The sequence below is a fragment of the Populus euphratica genome, unplaced genomic scaffold (genome assembly GCF_000495115.2).
Source record: "Populus euphratica unplaced genomic scaffold, PopEup_1.0 scaffold78.1, whole genome shotgun sequence".
NCBI classification, from domain to species: domain Eukaryota; kingdom Viridiplantae; phylum Streptophyta; class Magnoliopsida; order Malpighiales; family Salicaceae; genus Populus; species Populus euphratica.
The window spans coordinates 793,183-808,838 of record NW_011499867.1 but is presented as its reverse complement, the minus strand read 5'-3'; the positions used below and the strand labels follow the sequence as shown (position 1 = coordinate 808,838).

Sequence of the window (15,656 nt, the reverse complement as noted above, 5' to 3'; positions counted from 1 at the left end):
CTTATTGAATGTTGCGTGAGAGATATTTATTTCTTATTACTGTTAACACGAGAAAATAACTCTCTAACAACATCTTTTTATCGATATACTGGGTTCAATTACTATAAATACCTCATGAGCTATCTAAATATAAAATTAATAATTTTATTTTTTAAATATTTATATTTGGATTCTCAAAATATTTATCAAGAAAATACGTTCTTGTTTTTTAAATTTAAAAGTCCCTCTCTTATTTATTGTAATATTTTACTAAAAATAATTAATTTTATTATTTAAAGTTCTCTAAACCCCAGGAAATTTTTTTTTTGTAGGTGTTAAACTTTTTATTACCGACCATCCACTACATGAGCTTTGAAAAATATTATATTAACATGAATATATAATTATTTATTATTTAAACAATTCTCATTCCATCACGTAATGAATTGCTTTAAAAAACATAATATTAATATGAATATATAATTATTTATTATTTAAACAATTCTCATTCCATCACGTAATGAATTTTGAAATATTCGTATCCAGTGACGTACTTGAGATTTAATTTTAAATAAACTTGATCTTGATAATAGAAAAACTAATACAAAAATGTTCTATTTACTAAGACTATAAAAAACAATATCAACCTTTTAAGTCAGATATCAAAACAGTTGGACCATATGTGCTTATTAGCATCCCAAGAGAGATTACATGCCATATTTACAATTTTATATAATTTCTATTCATTCTATGAATATTATTTAAGTGTAATTTGTTATGAGTATTGATATAATATTCAGAAAGCTTAGTTGACAAAATAACATCAATTTAACGAATGAAAACTTAAGAATTTAATAACACAGGAATAATTAAGTTCAATATACCATAGATCAAATCAAATTCCAAGCATATATAAAAAAAATTATAAAAAAAGTTAAATTTTAAATTTATATAAAATAAAAAATTTCATATTGTGTGACTAGTATAATTTAATTTAAGAGCTTGTTTGATGTTATGGTTACAATTGTTTTTTAAATATATTTTTATATTAAAATATATATTAATAATTTTTTTATTTTTTAAAAATTATTTTTGATATCAATATATTAAAATAATTTAAAAAACTAAAAATATATTAATTTAAAGTAAAAAATAAAAAATAATTTTTTAAAAATACTTTAAAAAATACACAAATAAACAGTCAAAATAACACCTCATTTTTTTTTAATTTTCTTTTCTATTTTTAACTCGACACTAATAGATATTTTTGAAATTCAAAGGTTATCGAGGGGCTTGAGAACCGGTGATAGCAGGTTCCCAGCCGGTAAGTGGAGTGCATGTCGGTAGCGATTTGTCAGGTTACGAGGCTGCCAAGCAAAATAATAAAAAAAGACTTCAAAGTCACACTTGACACGCACTTGACGGGCAAGTTACGAGAAACCCGTGGCCCAAACTGTGGGGGCCACAATAGTAGGACTAGGACAGACGATGATCGGCCACGTGGCATTTGACTTTCTAACACCTATACCGAAAACAAAATGATTAACAAACCACTCTCAAGGAAATTAATTAATAATAATTGATTGTAGTTACTAGGTTGGCACCTAAGCCCCATTAAGAAAATCAAGTTCACTGCTAGCCCAGGCAAGCATGAGAGTGTTGCTGATGGGTGAGGCTAGCAGCCTCATAGTCAATGGTAGCTAAGTGATAAAAATTTAAAATTAATTTATTTTTTTTAATGGTAAATGTTATTTATATGATAGCCACTAAAAGCTTACATGATTATTAATTTTAGAACCCGTGGAATTAGTCGTGGTGCACGCAAGCTAGCCTAAACATCCACGTTAATCTAAAAAAAATATATAGTTAAGGCGCGCGAGGTTTAGCCTGGTGGGAGGAGCTTGTCTCCTTTTTTCGCATCTGGGTTCGAGTTTTACCGCGTACGTCTGTCACCCTCGAGGTGCCTTACTTGCTCACTGGACTTGTAGAATATTCAGTGGGCCTTGAGAATTAGTCGTTGTGCACGTAAACTGACCCGGACACCCTACGTAAATAAAATATATATATATATATATATATATAGTTAAGAATACTTCAATTACGCAGTTTTTAAATTTAAATCTTATAAATTTCAACATCATTAAAAACTTAAATAATTATTAACTTTAAAAGTTATAAAATTATTTAAGATACACCCAAGTTAGTATATAATTCCATATATATATATATATATATATATTGCAAGATATGTAGAATAATTGAAATATGTACAAATTAATCCAAACATAATAAAAAAATATAATGAAAAAAATAATACATGTGTGTTTGGCCTTGCTATGTCTATATATACATAATTAATTACTTATTTGTGTACCCATAGGATGTGGAAGTTCATTTTCTAAATTTATCTTTAATTATTTAAATTGGAAGAAAAAAAGTATTTATTTAATTAAAACTCTTGAATTTCCTTTTTTATTTTGACAAAGAACATATATATTTTATTAATAACATGATCTTTTAAATAAGAATTTATCATGATATAAAAGGTTTTAAACAAAAACAAAAAAAAAATGTCTTGATAATTTTGATACAATTATATATGAAAATAAAAGAATAATTAATTTAGAAAAAAATACAAAACTTTTACTATAAAAATAACAAAATAAATATTTCATTCTCAATGAATATTCATAAGCAATTTGTCTTGAAAAAATACTTCTTATAATCAATTAGTCATTAGTAATTACTAGTTTTTTTTTTAAAGCACGGAATCACCAGGTGCCTTCTAAGATATTATTATAATTATTTTATTAATTGAGAATTTTATTTTAAAATATAAAGCAATTAAACAATTAAAAAAAAGAACTCAGAGAGTTAAGACTAGATATGCGGCTTAAAGGACAGACCATGCCCGTCCTGGCTTGGAACATCAGGAACAAGAAGCCTAGGTTTGTATAGGTTTTGCAGGCTAGGGTCGCAAGCCTAGCTTTGAAAAAAGAAGGCACCGGACAACACGTTATCTATTTTAGACAGACGATGTTTCCTCTATTAAAGCAATTCCCAGCCATATTTTATGACTAGAAAATTAGCATAATTCTTTTATATTTTTAAAATTAAAATTAAAATTTATTTTTATTTAAAATCATTTAAAATAAAAAACCTAAGAATTTCCATAACCCCACCACAAACTCTAAAATCAAATTAAAACACTTTTTGAATTTCAATAAATTATTCAAGCGAAATTTAAGGTTTAAATCATTTTTCTTAACTCCCATCTTTATACATTATTTGGGAGTATAATTATGGTTATTTTTTAAATAATTTAAAATAAAAACAAATAAAATCTAACCAAAATCAATATTTATTTTGATCAAAATATGGACAACCAAATTTTTCTCTCATCTTGCTTTTTGGTGTGTTTCTATCTTCTTTCGCAACTACTAGCGACTTAGATGCCAAGGAAATAAAGTTCCATGGAGAAAATATAAAATTTGAAAACTACAAGGTACATGAAACCTACCCCCCAAACAGTATAATGAATTGTTTATGAACAGTACGAGTGAATAGTAAAACAATTGTCTTTTTCTGGTTTTCGTAATTTCAGTTTTTAATTTAATATTATAACAGAAACTGAGATACGTATTATATTATCATGATTTTTGATGCATTTTTGGGGATGCCATGCATATCTTTTTATAGAACAAAAACTTTTATTTTTAGAATTAGATAAACAATTATTTAACATATAATAATAATAATAATAATTTTTCAGAACACTTTTTGTTTGAAAATATATGGAAATAATATATTTAATTTATTTTTAAAAAATATCAATATGTTAAAATAAATTATTTTAGCATAAAAGCAAAGACAGTGACCAACGCGGTGGGGAGGAAGAGGCTAACGAAAGCTTGACCGAGTCAAACTGTTGATACTAGTCAAGCTCATAATGACTTTTAAAAAACCTCATTGGCTTTACAGAAAACGCCAAAACGGCAAAGTCTTGGTCCATTAATTACATCAGAGAAATGGAAGTGAACTTTGCTATTCCACACCCATCCCTTTCCTTCCTGTACGTGTTCACATAAAGTTTCCACCAGCCAATATTTTTTTTTAAAAAAATAAATTAACGAAGGTCTAAAAATACATGAACACTTCAATCTTGAATAAGTTTTATAGCTGGTTGTGATGCTCTCTGGCCATGAAAAAAATAAAAAAAATAAAAATTAATCGAATAAATGAAGGTATTTGGATTAATATATTTCTGTCTTGTTCTTTTTGAATTTCAGAGCTATCAACTCAGTATCATGAATATTGATCACCAGTTTCAATTTAAAAAAGAGAGTCGGGGAAGAAAGAAGGCAGAGCTTTCCTTTTCCAGGTATCTGGACCAGAAAAATAGGGCCATAGTTACTTTCTTAGGCCTTCCACAAGCTCTGTCTGAAATCTGGTCCAGCCTTTCTTCTCTCGACCAGCAAAATCTTGCCCCTCCCTCCTGAGTCGAACTTTCACCAGAGGGTTTTTTTTTATATATATATATGGTACAGGCCAGGCCGAATAAAAGCATCTCATAGATCCAAACTCGAGTATTTTTGCAAATGAGCTTTAGAGTTTGTGATTCTGCATCTATACATGCATGTCGTTTCTGTGTAAAAGAGGAAAAAAGACTTTAGAGTATGTGATTCTGCATCTATATATGCATGTCGTTTGTGTGTAAAAGAGGAAAAAAGACTTTAGAGTATGTGATTCTGCATCTATATATGCATGTCGTTTGTGTGTAAAAGAGGAAAAAAGACTTTAGAGTATGTGATTCTGCATCTATATATGCATGTCGTTTGTGTGTAAAAGAGTAAAAAAGAGATCCTAGCTAGTTTATGCCTTTGATCTTTAATTCTTATGCAGTAAGAGATTATAAACATTAGCTATATAATTCCAGCATGTTATTATTATAATCTTTTTCTTTCCTTGCCTGTAATTATAGTAGTTAATCCATAAAAATATTATGTTTTGTGGTCACATAACAGATGGAAGAGTAAAAACCAATATTGTTTTATAAAAACTTGACCTACTCGCCGGCCATGGATTTTAGAGGCTTTTGAGCTTGTTTGACATTTTAATTTCAATAGTGATTAATTTTTATAGTAGTTTTTATTTTAAAATACATTGAAAAAATATTTTTTTTTAATTTTTTTTATATTTACATATCAAAATAATATAAAAACATATAAAAAATTAATTTGAAACCGATAAACAAATAAATGAAATTTATTTTTTTTTTAAAATATTTTGAAAACCCGAAAAAAAATTTAACATAATGCCACCTTTAATATTTGATAAATCTTTTAATATAACCCTTTCAGGCAAAGCATTGGATTCCTTCCGGATAAGCTCTTGGATAATTTCCTCAACTTATTAAGTTTGAATCTTAAAATTAATATTCAAAATTAAAGAAGTTATTATTCTAAATATACCATATTGATATAAAAAATATATCAGAAGAGAGAATGTATTGATGTGTGGATTGATTTGCAATATTCTATACCATAAAAAAATCTATCCTTCTAGATTAATATTCTCTTCAATTATTTCTTACAAAATCTATCAATGGCGTATTAGTTTTTTCTACCCCTGTTTGCATGATTTATTCTTGTATATCATCAGGATGGTATTAGGCTAGTCTGCGCGCGTTAATTAATATTAAATTATTTTTTAAATAATCTTGAAATTTATATTTTTTTTATATCAATTTGATCTATTAAAAAAATTATTTTTTAAAATATTGTTTAGAAATTTAAACTCAAGAAGTTAAAATATAAAGCTCGCGTTCTTAATCATTAAAAGCAAAGGATTTGATCATAATATGTAGTTTAAACATAAATATCTCAGACCTTCGTGGTCCACCAAACTATGAGACGCCATTAGCTTGTTCTGAAGGTGTCATAGAACACGCTAATAAAGAATTTAATTTAGAAAAAAAAGAAAAATATAATTTTTATTAGTTACGCGTGAATTATCGGCTATTAGATAAACCCAATTGATGATAATGGGCTTGAGGTTCATGAATATCTGCTGCTATTCAGCGATGGATGTTAGGGCTTGTTTATGAGCTTATGGGTATTGATTTAAAAATATTTTATTTAAGGTATTAAAATATTTTTTTATTTTTAAAAATTTATTTTTAATATCAATACATTAAAAATAATAAAAAATTAATTTAAAAGTTAAAAAATAGTTAAATTATAATATAAAACAGAATCTCGTGCAATAAATAAAAAAACAAAAACTACGAATGAAAATATTTATTATCATTTTCGTGGAAGAGGGAAGAAACCTCATATCCTAGAAAATATGTAACAATGCAAAAACAGGGACATGATTGTGATTGATGCTTTTAGTTGATGTTTGAGATTGTATTAATAATTATTTTTTAAAGTATTATTTTTATTTAAAAATATATTAAAATGATATTTTTTTAATTAATTTTTTTATATTAGCCCATTAAAACAATTTAAAATTATAAAAAATAGTTTAAAATAGTTTAAAAATATTATTTAAATGCAAAAACAAACACAGCAACAACGACACCCACGTTTTAAAACAATTCCTTAAGTTTGATATTTTAATAGTGATTATTTTTTAAAGTAATTTTTATTTATAAATATATTGAAATAATAATATTATTTTTTTTTAATTTTTTCTTGATATTTACACGTTAAAACAATATAAAAACACAATTTATTTAGAAATATATTGAAATAATAATATTATTATCATTTTTAATTTTTTCTTGATATTTACACATTAAAAAAAATATAAAAACACACAAAAAAATTAATTAACACTTTCAAGCAAAGCATTGGATTCCTTCTGGATAAACTCTTGGATAATTTCTTTAACTTGTTAAGTTTGAATCTTGAAATTAATATTCAAAATTAAAGAAGTTATTCTTCTAAATATACCATATATATTGATATAAAAATTGTATTCTTAAAATTATACAAAAGAGAGAATGTATTGACGTGTAGATTGATTTGCAATATTCTATACCATAAAAAAATCTATCCTTCTAGATTAATATTCTATTCAATTATTTCTTACAAAATTTATCAATGACGTATTAGTTTTATCTACCCCTGTTTTATTCCTGTATATCATCAAGATGGTATTAGGCTAGTCTACGCATTAATTAATATTAAATTATTTTTTAAATAATCTCGAGACTTATTTTTCTATATCAATTTGATGTATTAAAAAATTATTTTTTAAATTATTGTTTAGAAATTTAAACTCAAAAGTTAAGAAATAAAGCTAACGTTCTTAATCATTAAAAGCAAAGGATTTGATCATAATATGTAGTTTAAACATAAATTTCTCAGACCTTCTTGGTCCCCCAAACCATGAGATGCCATTAGATTGTTCTAAATGCGTCCTGGAACACGCTAATAAAGTATTTAATTTAAAAGAAAAGAAAAGAAAAATATAATTTTTATTAATTACGCGTGAATTATCGGCTATTAGATAAACCCAATTGATGGTAATGGGCTTTAGGTTCATGAATATCTGCTGCTATTCAGAAATGGATGTTAGAGTTTGTTTTGGAGCCTGCTATTAATTTTTTAAATGTTTTTTTAATATATTAAAATATTTTTTATTTTTTAAAATTTATTTTTAATACCAATACATTAAAAATAATAATAAAATATATAAAAATTAATTTAAAATTAAGAAACAGTTCAATCACAATGTGAAACAGAATCTCGTGCAATAAAAAAAAAGTAAATCTATCAATAAATGTGTCTATTATCGTTTTTATCGTGGAAGAAGGAGAAAACATCGGATCCTAGAAAACATGTAACAATGCAAAACTAAGGACGTGATTGATATTTTTAGTTGATGTTTGAAATTGTGTTAATGATTATTTTTTAAAGTGTTATTTTTATTTGAAAATATATTAAAATAATATTTTTTAATTAATTTTTTATATCAGTCCATCAAAACAATCTAAAATCATAAAAAAATAGTTAATTTTTTTTTTAAAAATACTATTTAAATGCAAAAAAAAAAACACAGCAATAAAAAAATAATTATTTTTTTTAAAAAAATACTATTTAAATGCAAAAAAAAAACACAGCGGCAGCCGACACCCACGTTTTAAAACAATTCCTCAAGTCTGATAGTAATAAAAAGTGAAAGTGATATAACAGGAGTTTAAGAAGGAACACCTCCAATCCAATCCAGCTTTAGGAGACAGACAAGCACGTCAATCCATCTCTTAACAGTTTGGCTAATTCAAAAGACAATTCAATCAATCCATTTTGTCGCTCCTCATTCCAATGTCGTCATCTTCTCCTTTTATCTTGCAATTATTGCTTCTATGAATTAATTGGTGTGTGTGTGTGTGTCTATATATATATATATATATATAGATATATTTGTAAATACATTAGCTGCTCAGTACGTACATGATTTACATGTTTTGTGTGAAAAAATAAATAAAAAAAGTTCCAACTTAATTGCTTCCTTAATTTCCCTTTATATAAGCGAAGGGAGCCAAAAACATGCCAAGCTTTGAAGCGACTCGTGATGCTCCAAGTATATATATTTAATTATTTTTTACATATTCTAAAAGAGACAACTACATCAAGCAATTGAGATGATAGCCAATAATATTAAATATCAATTGATTTAATTCAAAAAACTTAAATTGCTGCGCTAAACTTTTTTTTTTAACTTAAATTGCTGCGCTAAACTTTTTTTTAAAAATTATATTATTTTCTAATATATTTTTTGAAGTGGATGTCTTTTAAATTTAAAATTTGCATATATTTATCAATATTTTATGTTTAATTTAATTAGATAGGATGAGTGATGAGATTTGTGATTATTTGATGATTTAAAATTTTAATTTATTAGGTAAAGCCTCAAAAATAATTTTATAATATCTGTAATAAATAAGCTACACTGTTTTTATTTTTTTTAGGTTCAAACCTTCAAATTACTACAGAAAGGATTTATTAATAATTTTTTTAAACACATCAATCAATTGATAATAAAAAGTTTTATTTTTAAAATTATTCAAAAAATAATTTTAATATCAAATATTTTCCAGTTATGTTGTGGGCGATTATAAGAGGATCAATCCCCTAGTCATGATACATATTTATCTTAAATGTGGATTTTTTCCTTACTTAAAGTATGTTAATTTTTTATATTATAAGAAAAAAAAAATATGAAGATAAATAATAGGATTTACTTGGAGCAATTGAAGGGATTGATTTTTTTTTCGTTCGATAAAGAGTGTTTCTACATTAATTCATACATTAACAAAGACTAAATCTGCTTTATAGGAAATTCAAATATCTCCAGTATTACCCGACATTAAATATCCATCCTAGTTTCCATCGCAAAATAAATATATAGCGATTAATTCTTCCATCACAATTAGCACCCTTTTCTCCTCTTCTTGTGGCGATGGCTCTCCAGGTTGCTGGGGTATTAATTATTGACAATTAAGAGATCATATGATGCTTCCTTAGGCTCTCCTTCCAAGCAAAGATGTAAATTCTCCCCAATAATTGTGTCCATCAAATGATTGAGGATTGGTCAATCATGGAGACATTTAAGGGGTAAATGGTGGAGCTCTAGCTATCAAAAAAAAAAAAAAAAAAAGAGCGAGGATTTATCCGTTGACAAGACGCTATTTATCTTTGTTCTTGGTACGCTAATCCTTGCCACAGGGGAAATTAACCTCAAGGAACGAATTAATTTGTTAATTAGATCAACTCGCGAAGATGAAATTAATGCGAGGGACAATCCAGCCATAAAACCATGCATGAAGAAGGAGATGTGTGCTTGCTACAACGTGTACGAGCTACGTGTTCATAAATATCCGGGGCCGGTGCAGATGGTCAAAGTTAATCCAGAGAGACCACTATCATGTTCGGAAGAATTAATATATAGAAATATGCCCATGAATCCTAACTCGAACATGGAAGAATATGGAGGTATCATCATGCTGCCGAACAAAGAAGGGACCACGGTAATGTGGAAAGGGTTTCTCAAAGTGAAAGGGAACCTATCATTTAAAGAAGAGGTGGGCTTCTAATGAATGCAAACCGTCCTTCAAATATTCCTTCTGGCTATTGTTTATCCTCAAAAGCTCCAACATCTGCTCATACTCAATGCGAAAGCTTTGCCCACCAACCTCTTTTCTAAGTCCTCTCATCATCATCATGCCATGGATCTAAGGCAAGTGATCATACCCATCACGCCTTCTGCAGACCTATCCATGGAGCATGCACTGGTTTTGAAAAGAAAAACAGGAAGAAATTACATATACTCTGGAACAAAAGGTTCATCTTGGCCATGGCTTTGAAACCGATCGACATATCATCAACATACATGAAAAGATATCGACAGAACTGTTTAGTTAATGATGTAATGGCAGGAAATCCTCACTAATATATATCTGAAAATAATAATAAAATAAACGAGAATCTTATTACTTGCTTCTAAAGACTTGCAATTAATTAATATGAAAACAGATAGAGAATTAGATTGTTTACAGATTAAGTCTGCTAGACCAGCAAGATGATGATGATAACTTGGCCCTGCCAACCTTACCTCATATTTAACCTTTAAATTGGCTTCCTGGTTATCTTTTGGTACAAAAATTGAGTACACAGATAAGTTATTTCTTACACTGATCCACCGTATGTATTTCTTAAAACAAATAAAATATCTATGATTACAAGTAATTCCCTGCAAGTAAGAAATGACTTCCCTGTAATTCTATGAACATTCGTTAATTGTTAGAGCATGATATATCTATGATTACAAGTTTAATAGAGAAGAGAAGACGACTGATGGTGTTGTAATTCATGAACGGAATAAAAATGATGGGAAATGAAATAATTGAAGTTTCATGGAGCCATAATAAATGCAGCTGCCCAGATCAATTTTTATATGGAATAAAAAAGTTGACTAAGGAAAAAACAAAGAGAAATTAATTTCTTGAGATCCTCTACGATGACAATTATCACATCCACCCGCACGAGTCTACTTCATTGGATTCTCTTATGGATGCTGTGCTCAGCTCAGCTCAGCTGTGACACACAGACACCCTCCAATCTGACAACCCGATCCCACCATTATGATAACGTGAAAAGAAACAACACCCTTCAATCACTTTTGCGTTCCCATTAGGTAATCTAGGAGAAGTTTGGTTGTGTACTGATGATTATTTTGTAAAGTGAGTTTTATTTAGAAATATATTATAATAATTTTTTTATTTTTTAAATATTATTTTTGATATTAATATATTAAAAATTTAATTTGAAGTAAAAAAAATAAAAAAATTAAAATTTTCAAAAACACTTTTAAAACACAAAAATAAATATGCTCTAAAGAATAGGTTTATATTAGGTATTGTAGTGTGTTTCTTCTTGTTTGGCAGCATGTTTGGAATAGTGATTATTAATTTTTATTTAAGATTTTTGTAAAATAAAAAAATTTCAAATTATTTTGATGTATTTAAAAAAAAAACATTTTTTAAAAATTATTATTACATTTTTGAACAACCTTTGTATGATGTTTTTTTCCCCATGCAGGATATACTTGTGTTTTTGCAGCTTCCCCTAAAAAGAAGGTAAGAAGTTACCTTGTTGTTGCGATCCAAAAGAGAAGGTTGCTTCACTTGAGAAGGAGGTGTATATCAACAATTAAGTATTTGGTGGACCCTGAAGTATATTAGAACTGTAGCCATTAATCAATGGAGTTTAATTACCAGTAATTACATTAGACAATCAGTAGTGGTCAATATAATTAGTGGAGTGTTAGGGGAACCCACAGCGACAAATTAACAACAACGACAATAAAGGTGCTTGGGAACCATAAATATTCAACTACTGAAGTGGAAGAACGGACTTCTTTTCAAGTTATTCTGTACAACCAGCTGATTGATTGACGGATGAACCGTTGATCTGTTTGCAGTAATTACATTAGAAAAAAAAAAGTTAAAAAGAGGGGATCGGGGAGATCGGGGCTTTGAACATAAAGCAGGTGGCATGTTCTTACATTCCCAAGTTGACCAAACCAGTAAAAAGCTGATAATTCCACAATAAAATCCCACTCAGAACCTTAATCAAGCCATTACATTGCACTCTCCAAGCTTCTAAAGTCAGCAACACACCTAAGAAAAACTGAAGAGACTAAATTTAGTTGGACAGCCCCAGCTAAATTTAGCGTATTAGTATACCCTACCGATAGAAAACCCAAGAGATGGAGAAGGTAAAGCTAATTAACAAACTATCACACTATACTTCAACCATGAAATTGAAAAGAACAGGCTATCTGTGACTAAATGGAAGTAATAAACACTAGGGATCACCTCTTAAAATTATTCAAATGATCTTGATCATACGATATGAGCAAACATTTCAGACTTGAAGTGCGTAGAAGAAGAAGAGCTCTAAATCTGGAGGAGCAAAGAAAGCAATTGGTCTTCTTCGCAAAGAGCAAATCGATATCATCCTTTGCTTCCTCGGCGCTGGCGGGCATGTTTGAATCTCTGGTATCCGAAATCTCTCAGCTTTTGGAGTAGAGCATGCACTCGTGGAGATATCAACACCCTCGAAATCTAAGCCATCGATCCTTGGACAGTCATCGCAGCTCGTGGAAGAGTTAGAAGGAAAATCCTGATCAATTGTTGATGCCTCTTTAATGCCCTTCGGCTTCACAACCGCTCTTTTATACTGGGTTTTTCTCGTTGTTCTTGTTCTTGTTTTCGCTCTTGCTCTTTTTCTACCAGTCGGAGCCATATTTGAGAGGAGTACAAGAACTGTGGTGTCTACGATCTAGATATGCGTGGCAAAGTGATAGGGATATATGTGTGGTTGAAGTAGAAAGACAGATCGATATACTAAAACTAGCAAGAATAGAACCAAGAAGAACTTTACTTGCCCGTTATAGGTGAAAGCCCTGGACACAAAATATGAGTGCTAGAAAATTAACCTGTTGAAGTGGTGGCACTTTAAAGCAAACTAAATTTGACTGAAAAGTGATAAAAAGCCGAGAGCATTACCATCTCTTTCGAAACAACCTTTTCAAGATCACGACAACTACTGCTAGTCTGCTACTTCTACGAGATTCATAAGAACCCCACCTAGATATGGAGATCACTGCCTTGCTCAATCCCTTCAAAACCCAAATGGAGATTTAGATTTCTCAACCTAGTTTCAATGATCAGACAAGCCTAAAACAGGTACCGCTTGACCAACTCTTGGAAAAATATGATGTAAACTTATTCAAACTGTAATTAATGAAAAGAAAAACACCAACCTACACGCAATGAAACGCCAGGGACTTACTCTATGTTGAGAAACCTAGCCACATAAAGAAAACAGTACCTCAAAATTCAGCGTGTAAGACTAATTAAAAGCACATGTCAAAACCCTAGAGAGACTGCAGGGAGATGACGAGCGAGGGAGGGAGGGGTTTAACCCTTCGAAGCAATCAAGGATTTATATTCTCTCTGCAAGTGTGATTAGGGTTCGGTCATCCTGCCCGTTGCCCGAGTTTAGAGATTGAGGGAGTGTACTCATTTCAAAATTTCACGAGTCTAAGGATTTGGGCAGGCTTGCCCATGACCCCAAACACTTAGCAGGTGATTAAGATCTGTTTTAGATTTATTTTTCTTTTTATCACAAAACGATATTTAATTCCTTTTTAAAAACACTTTGGTGATAATCACGGTGTTCTATTAAGCTGTTTTAGTGTTAAGGCTTAAATATTCCACTCTATAATTTTGATATAATCTTTTACGTTTAAGATTGGTTTTTATTTTTATTTTTTACGAGAATAAGATCAGTACTAATTGTAAGTACTCTTTGTAAGAATTTAAAAATAATATAAATTATATTTTAAAAATTTATTTAATAATTTAAATTATTAAATTAAAATAATTTTTTAATATGGTATCAAAACTTTGATGACGAAGTGGTTTTGAATTCAAATTTTATGTTTTTATTTATTTAATAAAAATTAAATATAGATAATATAAGTTTGTGTAAATTTTAAATTTAAATAGATTTATTAAAAAATAATATAAATTTTATTTTAAAATTTTATTTAATAACTTAAATCGGACTAAAATGCTTCTTTAACCATGATAAAACCAAGAAAATTTAGTAAGTGATTTTGAAAAAAATTAAATTTATTTTATTTTTTTAACTTCAAGGTAATATATTTTTAGTATTTTCAAATTATTTTGATGATATTAAAAATAAATTTTTAAAAATTAAAAAATATTATTAATATATATTTTAATACAAAAAATTATTTAAAAAACAACCGTAATAACTTTTATCGTTTACAAGCCATTTAACAATGATAAAATCATATTTTAAGGTAGTGCTTCTAAGCAATAATTGCTTGCATCCCAATATAAAAATAATTGCTTTTTCTATTTTTAAATTCTCTGGTCTTAGGCGATGTCAGGCTTGCGTAGTCACATTTCAGATACAAAAAGGAGCTTGTTTGTTCACATCCATAATTAAATAGTTTGACAGGCTCTCAAGCCTTCAATTGTTGATTTTTTTTTGGCATCCTAGGATTGCACAGCTACAGGGACAACCAGGGCATGACTTCTTACTAGGCAGTGTCTGACTGATGGAAAAATATTTTTTAAAAATTTATTTTTTATTTTAAATTAATATATTTTTGATATTTTCAGATTATTTTAATTTACTAAAACTAAAATTAATTTTTTAAAAATTAAAAAATATTATTTTAATATATTTTAAAATAAAAAACACTACCCACCTTCCAAATTCCCTCTTCAAACATGAGAAGTTGCTGTCTATCCTGAATTTAGTTTATTTACAGGCACTTTACCTCCTCCTACTGTATACCTCTCAGCTTCAATAAATTTTTAACATTCAGAAATCGTATCGGGTGTTCCATCATTTTACTAAATTTTTTTATTTTTTTAAAAAATATTTTTTAATATTTTTAATTAATTTGATGTACTATGTCAAAAATATATATTTAAAAAAAATATTATTTTAATATATACCCAAATCAAAAACACTCTCAAAAAACTAACATATATTCTTAAACATTTTTGTACGAGCAGGAGTGAAGAGAGGATGAAATGGAGGGGGTGACAGCTCTAACATAGCAAGATCTTAGCTAAAAGGGTGTTTGGCATTTTGGTCAAAATACTATTTGTTTAAAATTTTATTTTTTATATAAAATTATTGTTTTAATGTTTTTAAATTATTTTAATTGCATTTTGGTCAAAATACTATTTGTTTAAAATTTAATTTTTTACATAAAATTATTTTTTAATGTTTTTAAATTATTTTAATTTTCTGATATAAAAAATAAATTTTAAAAAATAAAAAAATTATATTAATGTATTTTCATAAGAAAAATACTTTAAATATAAAAAATAAATACTAAAAAAAACTATAACATAAAAACAAATTAGTCAGTGGCCTGGGTTGGACCTTTTTTATATTCACTGATTCTCTCTTTTTTTGGCGCCTTGCTTTAAAAACATTTTCAGACCGTCTTCTTCAGGGGAAGGGTTTCCATTTTCAAAACTTCATGCCATTACTGTTGATTGAACCACACAATTTACCCTTTTTGTTTTGTTGGTAGTAGAACGTAACAAA

General features: G+C 28.0%; 1 protein-coding gene across 1 annotated transcript; it reads right to left on the bottom strand.

Moving 5' to 3' along the window:
- Positions 1-12,416: 12,416 nt before the first annotated feature.
- LOC105126469 (uncharacterized) lies at positions 12,417-12,797 on the bottom strand. The gene has a single exon (XM_011027338.1). It carries the CDS (start codon positions 12,795-12,797, stop codon positions 12,417-12,419), a length of 381 nt encoding a protein of 126 aa, XP_011025640.1.
- Positions 12,798-15,656: the final 2,859 nt, after the last annotated feature.